The 18,215-nt window shown below is 41.2% G+C and overlaps 1 protein-coding gene across 5 annotated transcripts in view; it reads right to left on the minus strand.

The window, feature by feature from the left end:
- The window catches only part of HECW1 (HECT, C2 and WW domain containing E3 ubiquitin protein ligase 1), a 398,524-nt gene that overhangs the window by 81,604 nt on the left and 298,705 nt on the right, over positions 1 to 18,215 (minus strand). For all 5 annotated transcript variants that reach the window (XM_045008223.1, XM_045008222.1, XM_045008225.1 and 2 more), the window contains 2 exons: positions 16,120 to 16,270; positions 8,941 to 9,071 (listed from right to left, as the gene is read on the minus strand). In XM_045008223.1, the coding sequence (XP_044864158.1) occupies positions 8,941 to 9,071; positions 16,120 to 16,270 (282 nt within the window). The remainder of the gene's footprint in view (positions 1 to 8,940; positions 9,072 to 16,119; positions 16,271 to 18,215) is intronic.

Here is an 18,215-nt window from a genome sequence, read left to right on the forward strand (position 1 = left end):
GTGGATATTCACACATCCTTGTGGCTTTCCCTTTAAATTAAAAAGTTGGTACCAAATGCTACATTGTTTTCCTCTCTCCACTGCCAAACAATATATATAGCAAAGACACATTAAAAAGGCACATGCCACAGTTGATAGTTCTTTTTTATTTTAAAAAAAGGAAAGAAAAGGCATATTAAATCAAATCCAACCACCATTTATGTGAATGATTCCTGGCAGCATTATTATTAATTTAATATTTTATTATGCAAGTAACCTCTGAATTTATTATATGGAGATATACCTATCTCATGGAACTAGAAGGGACCTTGAAAGGTCATTGAGTCCAGTCTCCTGCCTTCAGAGCAGAACCAAGTATTGTCCCTAACAGATTTTTGCTCCACATCCCTAAATGGACCCCTCAAAGATTGAACTCACAACCCTGGGTTTAGCAGGCCAATGTGCAAACCACTGAGCTATCCCTCCCCTCATAGTAACACTGTATGTATGTAACAGTAATACTGTATATCTACTGTAAATACGTATCCAACTTAATATTACAAGTAATATAAGTAGTAACAGAACACAAATCATATACCGTTTCCACCTCAATTAACTATTAGCAGGTAGGATCAGGTATGATTCTCTATACAGAAGGAATTCAGTTAAACTGAATCATAAAAATTGCAATACAAATGAGTGCAAAAGTGGTTATATATCATGTGAAGTACGTTTGGTTATGACTTATAGTGATTTTAAAGGAAAAAGAAATAAAGATTCAGGCTAATAATAGACAAAACTAAATATTTAACAAAGCTTTTTTAAAAAAGCATAGATTAAATGTTCACTCTGAATAGGCTTTCCTCTTCCAAAAGACATAAACAGAATTGAACCATAGGCCATGCAGGCTATTTCCTGCTAATAAAGACTAGCCAGTAATGGCATGCAAACACAGGAGAAGGAAGAAAAGAGGTGACAGATGTAATAATAGACATAATCACGTGGCAACCCTGCCATAGGTGTGAATTTTCAGAAGGGCTGAGTATTGACTGCCCGTGTTGCAGGCACAAGTTTAACTAACTAAATACACACTCATTTTTTTGTGTCCACAAAGTGAAATGCAGGTGCAAGTCTGAGTGCTTGTGTTTCCCCCCAGGTGACTTGCACCTGCAATCAAGCATTTAGCAATGCAAGCACTTAGCTTTCAATTTGTTCAATTGCAGGTGCAAAAATGTGGATGAACATTTTATGGGCACAAGATATGCGTGCAGAAGGGAGGGCTGGCCCTTTCCAATTTGGCCCATAATATCAAAATTACTGTGACCCAGGAAGTCCCTCACTGCCAGCTGGAAGTGGGCACGCAGTACAATAACTTTCATCACACCTGACATACTCACTGCCCCAACTTGTTATCATAATCTGTATCTAAAAGGTGTCGTGTAAGATATCATATGCAAAATGGTAACATGCCGGTCATTAATATTATTGTGTGTTGTCTGTGTGGGTGATGTATAAACGAATCAACGAATGGCTACGTAGATGGTGTCGGAGAGAAGGGTTTGGATTCTTTGACAATGGGATGGTCTTCCAAGAAGAAGGATTGCTAGGCAGAGATGGGCACCACCTCACGAAGAGAGGGAAGAGCATCTTTGCAAGCAGGCTGGCTAACCTAGTGAGGAGGGCTTTAAACTAGGTTCACCGGGGGAAGGAGACCAAAGCCCCGAGGTAAATGGGGAAGTGGGATACCGGGAGGAAGCACAAGCAGGAGACTACAAGAGGGGAGGACTCCTGTCTCAGACTGAGAAAGCGGGACAATCAGCGGGTTATCTTAAGTGCCTATACACAAATGCAAGAAGCCTGGGGAACAAGCAGGGAGAACTAGAAGTCCTGGCACAGTCAGGGAATTATGATGTAATTGGAATAACAGAGACTTGGTGGGATAACTCACATGATTGGAGTACTGTCATGGATGGATATAAACTGTTCAGGAAGGACAGGCAGGGCAGATAAGGTGGGGGAGTTGCGTTGTACGTAAGAGAGCAGTATGACTGCTCAGAGCTCCAGTATGAAACTGCAGAAAAACCTGAGTGTCTCTGGATTAAATTTAGAAGTATGAACAACAAGGGTAATGTCGTGGTGGGAGTCTGCTACAGACCACCGGACCAGGGGGATGAGGTGGACGAGGCTTTCTTCCAGCAACTAACGGAAGTTGCTAGATCACAGGCCCTGGTTCTCATGGGTGACTTTAATCACCCTGATATCTGCTGGGAGAGCAATACAGCAGTGCACAGACAATCCAGGAAGTTTCTGGAAAGTGTAGGGGACAATTTCCTGGTGCAAGTGCTGGAGGAACCAACTAGGGGCAAAGCTCTTCTTGACCTGCTGCTCACAAACAGGGAAGAAATAGTAGAGGAAGCAATAGTGGATGGGAACCTGGGAGGCAGTGACCATGAGATGGTCGAGTTCAGGATCCTGACACAAGAAAAAAGGGAAAGCAGTAGAACAGAGACCCTGGATTTCAGAAAAGCAGACTTCGACTCCCTCAGGGAACTGATGGGCAAGGTCCCCTGGGAGAATAACATGACGGGGAAAGGAGTCGAGGAAAGCTGGCTGTATTTCAAAGAAACCTTATTGAGGTTGCAGGAGCAAACCATCCCGATGTGTAGGAAGAAAAGTAAATATGGCAGGCGACCAGCTTGGCTTAACAGTGAAATCCTTGCTCGTCTTAAACACAAAAGAACAGCTTACAAGAAGTGGAAGATTGGACAAATAACCAGGGAGGAGTATAAAAGTATTGTTCAGGCATGCAGGTGTGAAATCAGGAAGGCCAAATCACACTTGGAGTTGCAGCTAGCCGGAGATGTTAGGAGTAACAAGAAGGGTTTCTTTAGGTATGTTAGCGACAGGAAGAAAGTCAAGGAAAGTGTGGGCCCCTTGCTGAATGAGGGAGGGAACCTAGTGACAGAGGATGTGGAGAAAGCTAGTGTACTCAATGCTTTTTTTGCCTCTGTCTTCACAGACAAGGTCAGCTCCCAGACAGCTGCACTCTGCAGCATGGTATGGGGAGGAGGTGACCAGCTCTCTGTGGAGAAAGAAGTAGTTCGGGGCTATTTAGGAAAGCTGGACGAGCACAAGTCCATGGGGCCGGATGCGCTGCATCCGAGGGTGCTAAAGGAGTTGGCCGATGAGATTGCAGAGCCATTGGCCATTATCTTTGAAAAATCATGGCAATCGGGGGAGGTCCCGGATGACTGGAAAAAAGCTAATGTAGTGCCCATCTTTAAAAAAGGGAAGAAGGAAGATCCAGGGAACTACAGGCCAGTCAGTCTCACCTCAGTCCCTGGAAAAATCATGGAACAGGTCCTCAAGGAATCAATCCTGAACCACTTAAAGGAGGGGAAAGTGATCAGGAACAGTCAGCATGGATTCACCAAGGGCAAGTCATGCCTGACTAACCTAATTGCCTTCTATGACGAGATAACCGGCTCTGTGGATGAGGGGAAAGCAGTGGATGTACTATTTCTGGACTTTAGCAAAGCTTTTGATACAGTCTCCCACAGTATTCTTGCCAGCAAGTTAAAGAAGTCTGGGCTGGATGAATGGACGGTAAGGTGGATAGAAAACTGGCTAGATGGTCGGGCTCAACGGGTAGTGATCAATGGTTCCATGTCTAGTTGGCAGCCGGTATCAAGTGGAGTGCCCCAAGGGTCGGTGCTGGGGCTGGTTTTGTTCAATATCTTCATTAACGATCTGGAGGATGGTGTGGACTGCACCCTTAGCAAGTTTGCAGATGACACTAAACTGGGAGGAGTGGTTGATATGCTGGAGGGTCGGGATAGGATACAGAGGGACCTAGACAAATTAGAGGATTGGGCCAAAAGAAATATGATGAGGTTCAACAAGGACAAGTGCAGAGTCCTGCACTTAGGACGGAAGAATCCTATGCACTGCTACAGACTAGGGACCGAATGGCTGGGCAGCAGTTCTGCAGAAAAGGACCTAGGGGTTACGGTGGACGAAAAGCTGAATATGAGTCAACAGTGTGCCCTTGTTGCCAAGAAGGCTAATGGCATTTTGGGTTGTATAAGTAGGGGCATTTCCAGCAGATCGAGGGATGTGATCATTCCCCTCTACTCAGCACTGGTGAGGCCTCATTTGGAGTACCGTGTCCAGTTTTGGGCCCCACACTACAAGAAGGATGTGGATAAATTGGAGAGAGTCCAGCGGAGGGCAACAAAAATGATTAGGGACCTGGAGCACATGACTTATGAGGAGAGGCTGAGGGAACTGGGATTGTTTAGTATGCAGAAGAGAAGAATGAGGGGGGATTTGATAGCTGCTTTCAACTACCTGAAAGGGGGTTCCAAAGAGGATGGATCTAGACTGTTCTCAGTGGTAGAAGATGACAGAACAAGGAGTAATGGTCTCAAGTTGCAGAGGGGGAGGTTTAGGTTGGATATTAGGAAAAACTTTTTCACTAGGAGGGTGGTGAAGAACTGGAATGGGTTACCTAGGGAGGTGGTGGAATCTCCTTCCTTAGAGGTTTTTAAGGTCAGGCTTGACAAAGCCCTGGCTGGGATGATTTAGTTGGGTTTGGTCCTGCTTTGAGCAGGGGGTTGGACTAGATGACCTCCTGAGGTCCCTTCCAACCCTGAGATTCTATGATTCTATGATTCTATGAAAGAGTTATAGATGTGTGCTTGAAATGTGTTCCTAAATGTAAGTGGCAGACAGTGCCTAAACCCAGCCTGTTATAGACAAAGGAATGTTGTTTCTCCGGCTTGACTGTATCTCCAATGTAAATTGAGCAAGGTGTGACCAAAGACACTGAAAAGGACATTTACATGAAAGGTAAACAAATCCATTAGCTGAGCAAGTAGGGGGAGATAACCACTTAATCTCCATGGAGGATGGATCCCCAGGAAACCTTTCTGCCTCTTGAAACAGAGTCAAAGAACTTTGGGAAGATATAAGCAGAAGCAATAAGCTATCACCGGATGGACGCAAGGGATCAGAGCTATTGTAATCTGAGAAAGTTTACTAATGGGGAGGTTGAAGTCTCTGAGAAGTCACTCTAGATAAGAAATCTGCTTAGACCAAGCTTGTATGCAGTGCAGTTGTAGTCATGTCAGTCCAAGGATATTCAAGACACAAGGTGGGTGAGATAGTATCTTTTATTGTACCAACTTCTGTTGGTGAGAGAGACAAGCTTTTGAGAACTCTGTGTGGATCAAAAGCTTGTCTCTCTCACCAACAGAAGCTGGTCCAATAAGCGATACTATCTCACCCACCTTGTCTAGACCAAGACTGTAACTTGCTAGAATTAAGTTTTAGTCACTAGAAGGCATGTTTTGTTTGTAATCTTTCCTATCTCTTTAGTTCTTACTTGAGACCATTTAAATCTATCTTCTTTCTTAATAAACTTATTCTTAACTTATTACAGAACCGTATCGGTGCAGTGGATTAATATGGGTCCTCAGTCAAATCAGATAGCAAGTGTGAAAAATCGGGATGGGGGGTGGGTAATAAGCACCAATATAAGACAAAGCCCTGAATATTGGGACATCTGGTCACCCTATTTTGGGGAGACAAGGGGCTGTTGGTGACACCCTGTGAAGAGTAACCATGCTGGTGGGAACCAGGGTGAGATAATTGTGCTGTGAGCAGACTACTTGTGTCAGGGCTCTGAGCCAACCTGCATAGCACAGATGCCCCCAAGGTTACAGGACAGGCAGTGACACAACCCCTGGCTGATCTGGATGAACCCCCATAGTGTCACAATCACACTATCACCAAAAGGAAACAGTGTAGCTACTGTAATTGCAAGCTTGAGAAAATAGGCACTTTCTCCATTTTCATGTATAATACCTGGACATTCAAACCCAATCTATTGTAAAAACACTTTGTCTATGTAAGGACTCATTAAAAGAGTCCCCTAACACTTGCTTATTACCTTCTGAGGGTCTATTCATGCTCTATACTCTCCTTCCTTTCACTTAGCCATTTCTGCCATAAAGTACTGAAGCCTGAGTCTTCATCAGGGCACCGTAGTGTGTCCAGCTTGTTTCCCAGAATGGAACGACATCTGATGCCACATGCTGTTCTTAATTTGGGGTATACATTGAAGTTGGGCCTCTATTATGGTGTCTTTAAAAAGGGCCCATGCAACTTGCAGAGATTTCACTTTAGTCACTGTACCTTTTAACTTTTGTCTAACTAACCCCCTCATTTTTGTATAGTTCCCCCTTTTGAAATTAAATGCCACAGTGTTGGGCAGTTGAGGTGTTCTTCCCACCACAGGGATGTTGAATGCTATTGTATTATGGTCACTTTTTCCAAGCGGTCCTGCTATAGTTACCTCTTGGACCAGCTCCTGCGCTCCACTCCAGATTAAATCTAGAGTTGCCTCTCCCCTTGTGGGTTCCCGTACCAGCTGCTCCATGAAGCAGTCATTTAAAGTATCGAGAAATTTTATCTCTGCATTTCGTCCTGAAGTGAAATGTTCCCAGTCAATATGGGGATAATTGAAATCCCCCACTATTATCAGGTTCTTAATTTTGATAGCCTCTCTAATTTCCCTTAGCATTTCATCATCACTATTACTGTCCTGGTCAGGTGGTCGATAATAGATCCCTAATGTTATATTTTTACTAGAGCATGAAATTTCTATCCATAGAGACTCTATGGAACATGTGGATTCGCTTAAGATTTTTACTTCATTTGAATCTACACTTTCTTTCACATATAGTGCCACTCCTCCCCCCGATGTATACCCCAAATTAAGAAAAACAGTAAAAGAACTAAAAAAGAGCCACTGTGGCTTACCAACCATGTAAAAGAAGCAGTGAGAGATAAAAAGACTTCCTTTAAAAAGTGGAAGTCAAATCCTAGTGAGGCAAATAGAAAGGAGCACAAACACTGCCAACTTAAGTGCAAGAGTGTAATAAGAAAAGCCAAAGAGAAGTTTGAAGAACTGCTAGCCAAAAACTCCAAAGGTAATAACAAAATGTTTTTTAAGTATATCAGAAGCAGGAAGCCTGCTAAACAACCAGTGGGGCCCCTTGATGATCAAAATACAAAAGGAGCGCTTAAAGACGATAAAGTCATTGCGGAGAAACTAAATGGATTCTTTGCTTCAGTCTTCACGGCTGAGGATGTTAGGGAGATTCCCAAACCTGACTGGCTTTTGTAGGTGACAAATCTGAGGAACTGTCACAGATTGAAGTGTCACTAGAGGAGGTTTTGGAATTAATTGATAAACTCAACATTAACAAGTCACCGGGACCAGATGGCATTCACCCAAGAGTTCTGAAAGAACTCAAATGTGAAGTTGCGGAATTATTAACTAAGGTTTGTAACCTGTCCTTTAAATCGGCTTCGGTACCCAATGACTGGAAGTTAGCTAATGTAACGCCAATATTTAAAAAGGGCTCTAGGGGTGATCCCGGCAATTACAGACCGGTAAGTCTAACGTCGGTACCGGGCAAATCAGTTGAAACAATAGTAAAGAATAAAATTGTCAGACACATAGAAAAACATAAACTCTTGAGCAATAGTCAACATGGTTTCTGTAAAGGGAAATCGTGTCTTACTAATCTATTAGAGTTCTTTGAAGGGGTCAACAAACATGTGGACAAGGGGAATCCAGTGGACATAGTGTACTTAGATTTCCAGAAAGCCTTTGACAAGGTCCCTCACCAAAGGCTCTTACGTAAATTAAGCTGTCATGGGATAAAAGGGAAGGTCCTTTCATGGATTGAGAACTGGTTAAAGGACAGGGAACAAAGGGTAGGAATTAATGGTAAATTCTCAGAATGGAGAGGGGTAACTAGTGGTGTTCCCCAAGGGTCAGTCCTAGGACCAATCCTATTCAATTTATTCATAAATGATCTGGAGAAAGGGGTAAACAGTGAGGTGGCAAAGTTTGCAGATGATACTAAACTACTCAAGATAGTTAAGACCAAAGCAGATTGTGAAGAACTTCAAAAAGATCTCACAAAACTAAGTGATTGGGCAACAAAATGGCAAATGAAATTTAATGTGGATAAATGTAAAGTAATGCACATTGGAAAAAATAACCCCAACTATACATACAACATGATGGGGGCTAATGTAGCTACAACGAGTCAGGAAAAAGATCTTGGCGTCATCGTGGATAGTTCTCTAAAGATGTCCACGCAGTGTGCAGAGGCGGTCAAAAAAGCAAAAAGGATGTTAGGAATCATTAAAAAGGGGATAGAGAATAAGACTGAGAATATATTATTGCCCTTATATAAATCCATGGTACACCCACATCTCGAATACTGTGTACAGATGTGGTCTCCTCACCTCAAAAAAGATATTCTAGCACTAGAAAAGGTTCAGAAAAGGGCAACTAAAATGATTAGGGGTTTAGAGAGGGTGCCATACGAGGAAAGATTAAAGAGGCTAGGACTCTTCAGCTTGGAAAAGAGAAGACTAAGGGGGGACATGACAGAGGTATATAAAATCATGAGTGATGTTGAGAAAGTGGATAAGGAAAAGTTATTTACTTATTCCCATAATACAAGAACTAGGGGTCACCAAATGAAATTAATAGGCAGCAGGTTTAAAACAAATAAAAGGAAGTTCTTCTTCACGCAGCGCACAGTCAACTTGTGGAACTCCTTACCTGAAGAGGTTGTGAAGGCTAGGACTATAACAATGTTTAAAAGGGGACTGGATAAATTCATGGTGGCTAAGTCCATAAATGGCTATTAGACAGGATGGGTAAGAATGGTATCCCTAGCCTCTGTTCGTCAGAGGAAGGAGATGGATGGCAGGAGAGAGATCACTTGATCATTACCTGTTAGGTTCACTCCCTCTGGGGCACCTGGCATTGGCCACTGTCGGTAGACAGATACTGGGCTAGATGGACCTTTGGTCTGACCTGGTACGGCCTTTCTTATGTTCTTATGCTGTTAATAGCTTCCTCTCCCATACCTGAGTTTGGCTGGGAAAAGTCTGCCTCAGAGTCACTTCCTCCTCCAATGGAGAGCCTCTCGGCTCTGTTGTTCACAACAGCATCTTCCTCTGGCCTCTCTGTTGCAATAGTCCGCTGAATATTTTGATACCTGCATATTTTACATGAAAGAAAAAAGGTGTTTTAGCTATACGTTTTGGTGGAATAACGGTACAAAGCATTTTGCTGCTCACCAAAATGCCTTTCTATCTCTTTCTTAATGAGAGTTGGAAAAATCAACACTTTTGAACAATTAAAATATTGCTAAAAGCGGCATGTACTTTTAAAGCACCAATGGGCCTGAGTCTTCCCTGTCTTGTACCTGTGCAAATCACCCACATTCCACAGGGATCAATGACTATATAAGGTGAAAGGCAGGGAAGAATCAAGTCCTAATTTGTCATTGGTTAACATAATCAATCACATAGGGCTTGATCCTCTGAGGTGCTGAGTGTCCTCAACTCCCAACAATTGCAATGGGAGCATGCTTAATATGTTCAACACTTCACAGCCTTGGCTCCATAACCATTATTCATTTTTTTTTAACTAATCATTATTATTCATCATGTTTGTTGTGGTAGTGCCTAGGGACCTGCCGAGAACAGGCTTGTTGTTCTAGGCACTGCACAAACACAGAACAATGGACAATCCCTGCCCTGAAGAGCTGACAATCTAATGGATAAAACAGACACAGGGTAGAGGAAAGTGGTGTAACACACAAGTGGAGTGAACAACATAAGGGCAGGACGTGTCATGTTAGTTCCATGCTTTTTTGTGTGTGTGTATGGATTGATTTTGGTGATGATAAGCTAAGTGGAAAGCTGACGGGAAAGGGTTGAAGGGGACAGAGCAGTGTTTAATTTGTGCCAGGGCTTGCCAGGGCTGAGCCCCGGCACCTCTAGGCTTGGCAGTTCAGAGCCCCAGCACTTCTGGGCTTGCTGCATCAGTTATGAATGTAAAAAAGTTGCTTGAGCCCTGGCACCTCTTTCATTACAAATTAAGCACTGGGACAGAGCCAGTGAGAACACGGAGGGAAACAAGGAGGACGAAGAAGAGGCAGGTGTGGAGTGAAGCTTTTAAAACTTTTTTTTCTGTTAAGGCAATTTCATGTTGATTGACTTTAATGAGACTACTCTTGGGCTTAAAGTTAAGCAAGGTGCTAAATACTTTGCTGGATCAGGGCCACAGTGTTCATGACGTTGAAGGTTTGAGTCCCATAAAGGATGTTCTCTTTTATGTGTTTATTATGTTTAAAATATGCAGTATACAGTACTAATTCTATGTATTGTAAAACAGAGATAAATAATGTGGGAAGTCAATCCTGCTGTAGCCATACTGGTGACTCATTCATTGAACATTTGACAGACTAGGGGTGAGAGAACGTCCATAGCTTCTAACCTTTATGTTCATGAACAGGCCCCAGCCTGGGATTCTGATAATGTATGACAAGAATGTGACAAATTTTAAAAATTATTTAATGAAAAATATTTTAAAAAATAATAGATATCTATCTTGTTAATACTTTTAATGAGCTTCTGCCCCACCCTGATATTTTAAAACCTTTTTTGTTGTCTCATTTTCATTAACTCTCAGCATTCATAATGGGCCAGATCCCCACCTGGCATAAATCCATGTAGCTTCATTGATTATATCTGATCTTTGGCCCAAGTTTCTTTGTCTCTCTTTTTCCTGGTTTCTGGTCTTCTTTCTTTCATCTGTGTGACTCCAGATTTATGAAGAGTATCCCTCCATTTTTCTCTTTTTTTAAAAAAATATGTATTTATGCCAAGTTAGATTTTGGCCTGAACTCCAACGGTTATATCTCAAAGTGCCATGACATCTCTGAAGACAAGTAGTCTGGAGCTTGACTTTACATCCCATTCAAAAGACAGAATCTCCAGTAGCATACTAACTCTCAACAGGTTACTGGAGTTTAGGCTAAATTATGGAAAATGGGTGAAAATTTAATGGATTTATACTTGACTAACACAGTAGTTTTCATTTTCCTCAGTATTCCAAGTTTTCCTTTAATGTAGCTTTTAGTAGCTCAATAAATAACCTATTTAGAATTGGTTAAAAAAGCAAGAGAATTGAGGATTTTTGTTTTTAGATAAACATATACCTTAGAAGCAAATTATTATAGTAGATTTCACAACTACATTAATTTACCTCTACTTTTTCCACCTTTATTTTATAACAAGCTTTAAAATTTTTTATTCACTTGACTGTAGGCTAATTGAGTAAACTTTCCACTCCAATATTGCAGGAGTTTTACAACACCCTTATGCAACAGCAGAGCAGAAAAAAGTAGTTAATATAGTCAAAAGTTTTATATATATGGTAACTGTAGCTTCAATTTAATTAGATGTTAGAAAATCCCCTGCTGGCAAACTTTACACAGTAATGCTAGCTGTATGCCAAAAACAGGCTACTTTTTTTTTGTCTAGATACTGTAAAATTGTCCTAAATAAATACCAGAAAATGCCAATGTGATTGTAAAAAAAACTTTGAAAGGGCAAAAGTTATGGGAATGTATTTGAAAATCACAGTCCCTTTTCAAAGTGATTTGTCAAAGAAATAATGGTTTAGAAAAAACACACTAGAGGCTGTTTTTACTGTACTATTATTATTTATTGTGTCATTTTTTATTATTATTATTCATGTAAAGACAAGTCTAGTTACACAAATGCTGCACAGTTTTACCAGATCGCAGTGGATAGTTAACCATGTCATGTAATTTGAACAGCGCTGGCTGTTAACTGCTTCAGTAACTCGAGGAAAGGCAAGAAGTGCTGTAGTAAAGGAGGAAGACTCTTCTAACAAAAAAAAATAGTAGTGTTTGGATCTTATCCAGACTGTAGGTCCCAATCCTGCATTCCCCATATAGTCAAAATGTCCATTAAAGTCATTGGGGATCTCTGAGTATTCACAGAATGAAGGATTAGGCCCTTGGAACAGAATACTCTCAGTCATTCCTTTTTAAAACTAGATTTCCAGTACTTTATGGTTTTGGCAGGAATGAAAATAGCAAGCTTTCCTAGTGATATTTTGGTATTTCCACTCCTTCTCCCAGATGAATCTAGGAAGTGGGAAGGTGAACAGATTTGTGTGAAAAGAAAGTAGACTGAGCTTTTTTTCAAACCTCAAAAGGTTTGGGGTTCCATTTTGTTTGAATTTGGGGCACAAATTCAGGCTGATTTTAATTATATCATCCAAGCTCTTTGTAAACAGTTGCCTCAGCTAGAAATGATTTTCAAGCAGAGTTAACAAAAACTATTCCAGGTAATGAGGTTTGACCTACAAAATCAAAACTTCTTTAAAATGGTTGTTGAAAATAATATTCAAGCCTAAGTAGTGGTTTTCAACAACAGTTTAAGAAAAGGTTTTTCTCACAAACTGGTAATCCAAGTTACCTGAATTTTTTTGAATGAGCTAATCTTGAAACCTGCTTCAGGACAGATAATTTCTCTATTTCACCCGGCCATAAAATATTAGAATTGCTTCCCACTTGTAAGATACACAGGTTGGTGAAGTTTGTTGCAATGGCCAATATGTATCCCTTTTGCTAGAATTTTTGGAAATATCCATGGCTACACATATACAAGCATTGGCATGACAAGAGAAGCCTCTTAAAGACTTGGTGGTCTATTCAGCATTTTTACTTAATGGAGCTCTTTTACAGCAGAGATTAAAGAATTACCAGATGGCTTTTTTTGTGCTAAGAAACCATGGGATTCCACAATTACTCAGTTGTAATGTGCTTAGTCGCCATTGGGAATCAAGTGAGGAGAAATATGCTACTAATGAAAATTCCCTCCGCTTCTCACTCTATATCCTGAATGTACAAATGCTAAAAAATACCCATATACAGATGAGCAACAAAGGTATTATTGGCCTAATTACAGAGTATTAAATTGTTAATGATCAAATCCTAAACCAAACATGGGTGTCAAAAAAGGAATCAAACTATATGAAAACATGGAAAACTAAAATGTAAACCAAAGATGTCACTTCTGTGGTTCTCAACCAGGGGAACATGTACCTCAGGGGTATGTAGAGGTCTTCCAAGGAGTACATCACTTCATCTAGATATTTGCCTAGTTTTACAACAGGCTACTTAAAAAGCACTAGTGAAGTCAGTACAAACTAAAATATCATACAATGACTTGTTTATGCTGCTCTATATCCTATACACTGAAATGTAAGTACTATATTTTCCAATTGATTTATTTTATAATTATATGGTAAAAAATGAGAAAGCAAGCAACTGTTCAGTAATAGTGTGCTGTGACACTTTTGTATTTTTATGTTTGGTTTTGTAAGCCAATAGTTATTAAGTGAGGTGTAACTTGGGGGAACACAAGACAAATCAGACTCCTGAAAGGGGTATAGTGGTCTGGAAAGGCTGAGAGCCACTGACTTAGGCTATGTCTGCACTAGCACTTATATTGGCAAAACTTTTGTCACTCAGGGGTGTGAAAAAACGTTAGTTTTGCCGATATAAGCATTCCTGTGCACAGCGCTATGTCGGCAGAAGACGCTCTCCCACTGCCATAGCTACTGCCACTCATTGAGCTGGTTTTATTATGTTGACGGGAGAGCTCTCTCCCTTCGACATAACATGGTTACACAAGTGCTCTTACAGAGGCACAGCTGCATTGGTACAGCTGTGCTACTGTAAGCTTATAAGCGTAGATATGGCCTAAGGGTATTGCCAATTAACCTGAGCTAGCTAACACAATTGTCATTTCTAGTTTAGACACTCACCAATGTTTGTTCCTGGTTGTTTGTGGCTCACCCAAGAGAGTTCAACCTCATGGAACAAATGGTGACTGTCTACAATAAATATACAATAGTATTCATTAGCTCAGCTTACTTGGTATTCAATTAACTCAAGTTACAGCACAACAAAAAACTATAATTTACACGAGCCCTTGATGGCTTCAGACAACATCTATCCAATTCACTGCAAGGGGTTTCTAGAAACGCCTGTCTTTTCTTTATAAATTAATATGCTAGCTTGGCACCTTCTAAGGAAAATTATAATTAAAACAAACTACTGCAAGTTCTTACCACTATAAACAAAATTACACTATGGTAGTCAAATGCCCACTCTGTGCCCAGCATGCTAGGTTTGGAGAGAAGAGGAGGACAATTCCTCATGGATCTGTTTGTGGTTATGACCTATTTTGCACCACAGACATTTTCAGAAAGCTGGTTAGCCCTTAGGAAAACTCCCTGATGGCTGTCATCAGCGACCATTTTCTCCCTACAAAGGATCTAAGTAACTCCTATCTTATTTTCCTGCCATGGAAAGAAGGACCGTTCAAGCACTCTCTCTGTCTCCTAGCTTGGCGCTCTGATGATCCCCAAATGATGTTTTTAAAGTACTAGAAAAACCCAAACCAACCTTCATGCCATTTTAAAGCCTATAATCAGGGGATAACAATTTCAGTCTTGCTTATTTAAATAAGAAACTATATCATTACAGTAAGCAGGAGCAGAGGATGAGAAAATGTTTTCTGAGGTAATAGTGGAAGATTATTGTCTAGCTATATATTTCTTTTACTCTTCTTCCCTCAGTTCATTCTGAAATACAAGGAAACAAAGGAAATTGTAACAAATCTTTCTTTGTGTAGAGTAGTAGTTGAATAGACATTGCTATCAGTGATAAAGCTGCCTCATTTGGAGGGAGACTCCCTCTCTCGGGATTCATTTTAAGGAAGTGTTTCTAGTTTCCTCCAGCTGTGCAAAGGGTTTTGAAATGTCTTTCAGTGGGATACTCATTAGCACTTCACTATTTAAAACAAATATCTCATACATGCTGTGTCACAGCTTGTCAGCCTTGCTAATGTCAACAGCTACATCTTGGTGCTTCCCAACCCATGGACCTTGGGAAGGAACCACTACAGTGCTATAGTGGGGAGATGATAATTCCAACTGCATGAGCATCCATAACATTCAGCCTGCAGCACTGGTGGAGAAAAATTGCAAAGGGAGGCTCTCAGCAACTAGAGCTGTTGCTTTCCTGACCTCATCTCTGAATAGCTCCCATAAGACTGAGGTAGGTGTATAGGTGTAGCAGCTGGAGGAGCACAGTGGAGGTCTGGAAGCTGAAGCATCTCAAAGCAGTGGGGCTGAAGCCTGAACTCAGAGCTTGATTGCTCGACTTCTCTTCATATTCTCACCCAGACCATCTGTCCTCTGCTCTCATAGGTAACACAGAAGCTCTGAAGAATCCTGCCTCCCCACCCCCACCTGCACTGATCCTTCTCATAAGTGGTGAGAGGAAAAGTGAAGGGAAGCCATGATTGGACCAACTTCTGCTGGGGGAAGGGACAAGCTTTTGCACTTCACAGAGCTCCTCTTCTTCTTCAGGTGTGGAGAAGGAAACTAGAGTGCCCAAGCGAAATATAAGGTGGGACAGATTGTTAAGCATAAGTTGTTCATACATATTGTAGGAGACCACTTTAAATGAAGTAGGCAATTAAAACTTCAGCAGCCATAGGACAAAGGAGTGTTAGTAGGCAGCAGGGTGTGTTATAAGTTGTTGTAATGGGCCATAAAACTAATGTCTCTGTTAAATCCATGGTTTTTAGTGTCCAGCAGAGTTATGTATTTAAGTTCCCAGGCTTGTCTTTTGAAGGTGTTGTAGAGGTTTCCTTTGAGGATGAGGACTGAGCACATGTCACTCTTTGCGCAATGCACTATGTTCACTTTGTGTCTCTAGACTGTAATCTGTTTGGTCAGACACTTTGCTATTTTTAAACACCACTTCCTGTTGTAAAGTACCATATAGACTTATGGAACTACATACAAAAATACTAATTAAAAAGTACAGTGTTTTATAATTGTAAAGCCAGCCTGAAAGTAGCACTGAAAACTGTTTCCATTTATTTTGGGCTCCCAAATTGCCAGTGCTAAAAATGTCACCTTTTTTAAAGCAAGATGGTTATCATCCACGAGCAGTAGGTTCTGACCTGCTAATTGTTATTCAACATTGTACCTTCAAATATATCTCATAGCTTATTTATGTTGAAAGTTTTAGTTATTTCAGGAACATTTCAGATGCTGGTTTGGAATAACGTGAGTACCATTTCTCATAACTAGAACATTTTCTTAGTGGTGTTGTTTGGGAATTTCAGTCCAGAATTACTCACCGCCGATTGAGCTGCTCCATTTGTTGGATTGAACCAGATCTGCGTATTCCATCTGGAGTGGCTGCTGCTGTGGGGCGCTGCCATGTTGTGGTTCGATTCACATGATCCACATAAAATACCCTTCCGTGGCTGTCTATCCGAGCTTCCCAGTCTAGTATTAAAAAAGAAAGGAAAGGAGGAAGCCGTCAGTTTGAGAAATTTCAGAAAGCCTAGATGCTCATGAGATACATGTTTATATACATACACGTGAACATCAGAGCTGGCATATTGGGTCAGACCAATGGTCCATCTTACCTAGTATCCTGTCTCCAACAGTGGTCAGTACCAGAGCTTCAGGGGAGTGTACAGAACAGACCAATTATGGAGTGATCTACCCTGTCTTCCACTCCCAGATTCTGATACTCAGAAGTGTAGGGTTGCCCGAGCATAGGGTAGCATCCCTGACTATCTTGGCTAGACTAATAGCCATTGAAGGATGTATTCTCCATCCGGTTCTTTTCTGAACCCATTTATACATTTGGCCATCACAATATCCCATGGCAATAAGTTCCACGGGTTTGTTGTATATATGTATGTGTAGTATACACACATACATAAATATTCCTTCACACAGAGCCTACAGTCACCCTATAGAATTCACTGCCATAGGCCATCAATAATGAGTGAGACACAGTGAGTGTATTTTTAAAAAGGGCTGGATAATTCTATAACCATTAATATCTATTATAGTTCTGCTTCTTGAGGTGAGTAATCAAATTACATGCTTTAGAGCATAAAGCATATGCTTTAGAGCATAAAAATTTCCCCATGTAACTCTCACATACAGCATTGCCCAACTGGCCATTGTGGATGGGAAAACCATAAGGAATTGGCCACTGGTAGCCAGGATGCTAGGCTTGGTGGACCAGTGATTTAATCTGGTGTGGCAAGTCTTATGTTCACTTTTTTGTTATTAAACTTGATACGGTGGGTTTTTTTTAAGCTTTCAGAAGGATAATACAGAGCAGCTTAAGGCCGTCTACCTAAAACTTGTCACAGACTGGTTGGACATATTCTCAGAAATATATGCATATTTTTTATTTTTTTAAATCTATCACTCTGATAAGGACCAGATAGCTGAGGAAATTGGTAACAAGATATTGAACCTTCCACCCTCACGTCTCTTGTTGAAATTAGGTCCAAGTTGGCCAGGAGTGTAACCAAAAACCCCTACCCATCTGATGGCTGCTTGTTGGCTTGCATGAAATACATTGGTAGTTAAAAGCATCAAGATCTCTGGTAAAGGTGTTAGGAGTAAGAGGGAATTTAAGAAGTGAATGAGCTAATCAAATTGTACATAAAAAACCTTAGAATTTCTTGAGTGAAGTTGCACAAATTTGATCTGCTAACTACATTATTGCTACACGAAGATCCATCAGCTGATGACCTAACAACTATACAGTAATATATATTCCCCCCCCTGCCCCCCCCGGAGCACATCTGTACCCCAAGAGTGGTAAAGTCCACTTTTTTCCCCTGTGGCTCTGTGTTCCACCTTAGGACCAGGGGTTCTTGGTTCTTTGTGAACCTTCCCTCATACTCTCCAAGAGCAACAGAGAGCTGTCTTTCCTCCTACTGCATCTGGAATCCAACTCCCTGCAACCAGCTACCTTCCCCCAAACACCGATCAGTAAGGAGACAGATAGTGCTGGCCAGAGCTAAGGTGACATGCCTTATCATAATGTTATTAAAAATACCTTCTTTATCCATGTGGATGCCTGAGTGGGAGTATGGGCAAAGGCTAACCAGCACCCAACACTCCAGATTGGAGCAACCAGATAACAATCTGAACAAAATCATGACTCAGTGTATAATCCGTGAACCCTAGGCAACCATGTGCCTTCCACTGAAACCAGCCTATAGGGATTCTTGAAGGACCTTGGTCAGTCAGGGCCTGTTGAGGAACCTTGAATTTCCAGATAACAGTTGACATCTCCTTGAGACATATCAGTTCACACTTTGTACTCTTGCTAACGCCAACCACACATACATTCACACCTCAGCAAAAACAACGTCACACAGAATGCATTAAGGCAGGTGCTACCCACAGACCCAAC

Source organism: Mauremys mutica, chromosome 2, assembly GCF_020497125.1.
Source record: "Mauremys mutica isolate MM-2020 ecotype Southern chromosome 2, ASM2049712v1, whole genome shotgun sequence".
NCBI lineage: Eukaryota > Metazoa > Chordata > Testudines > Geoemydidae > Mauremys > Mauremys mutica.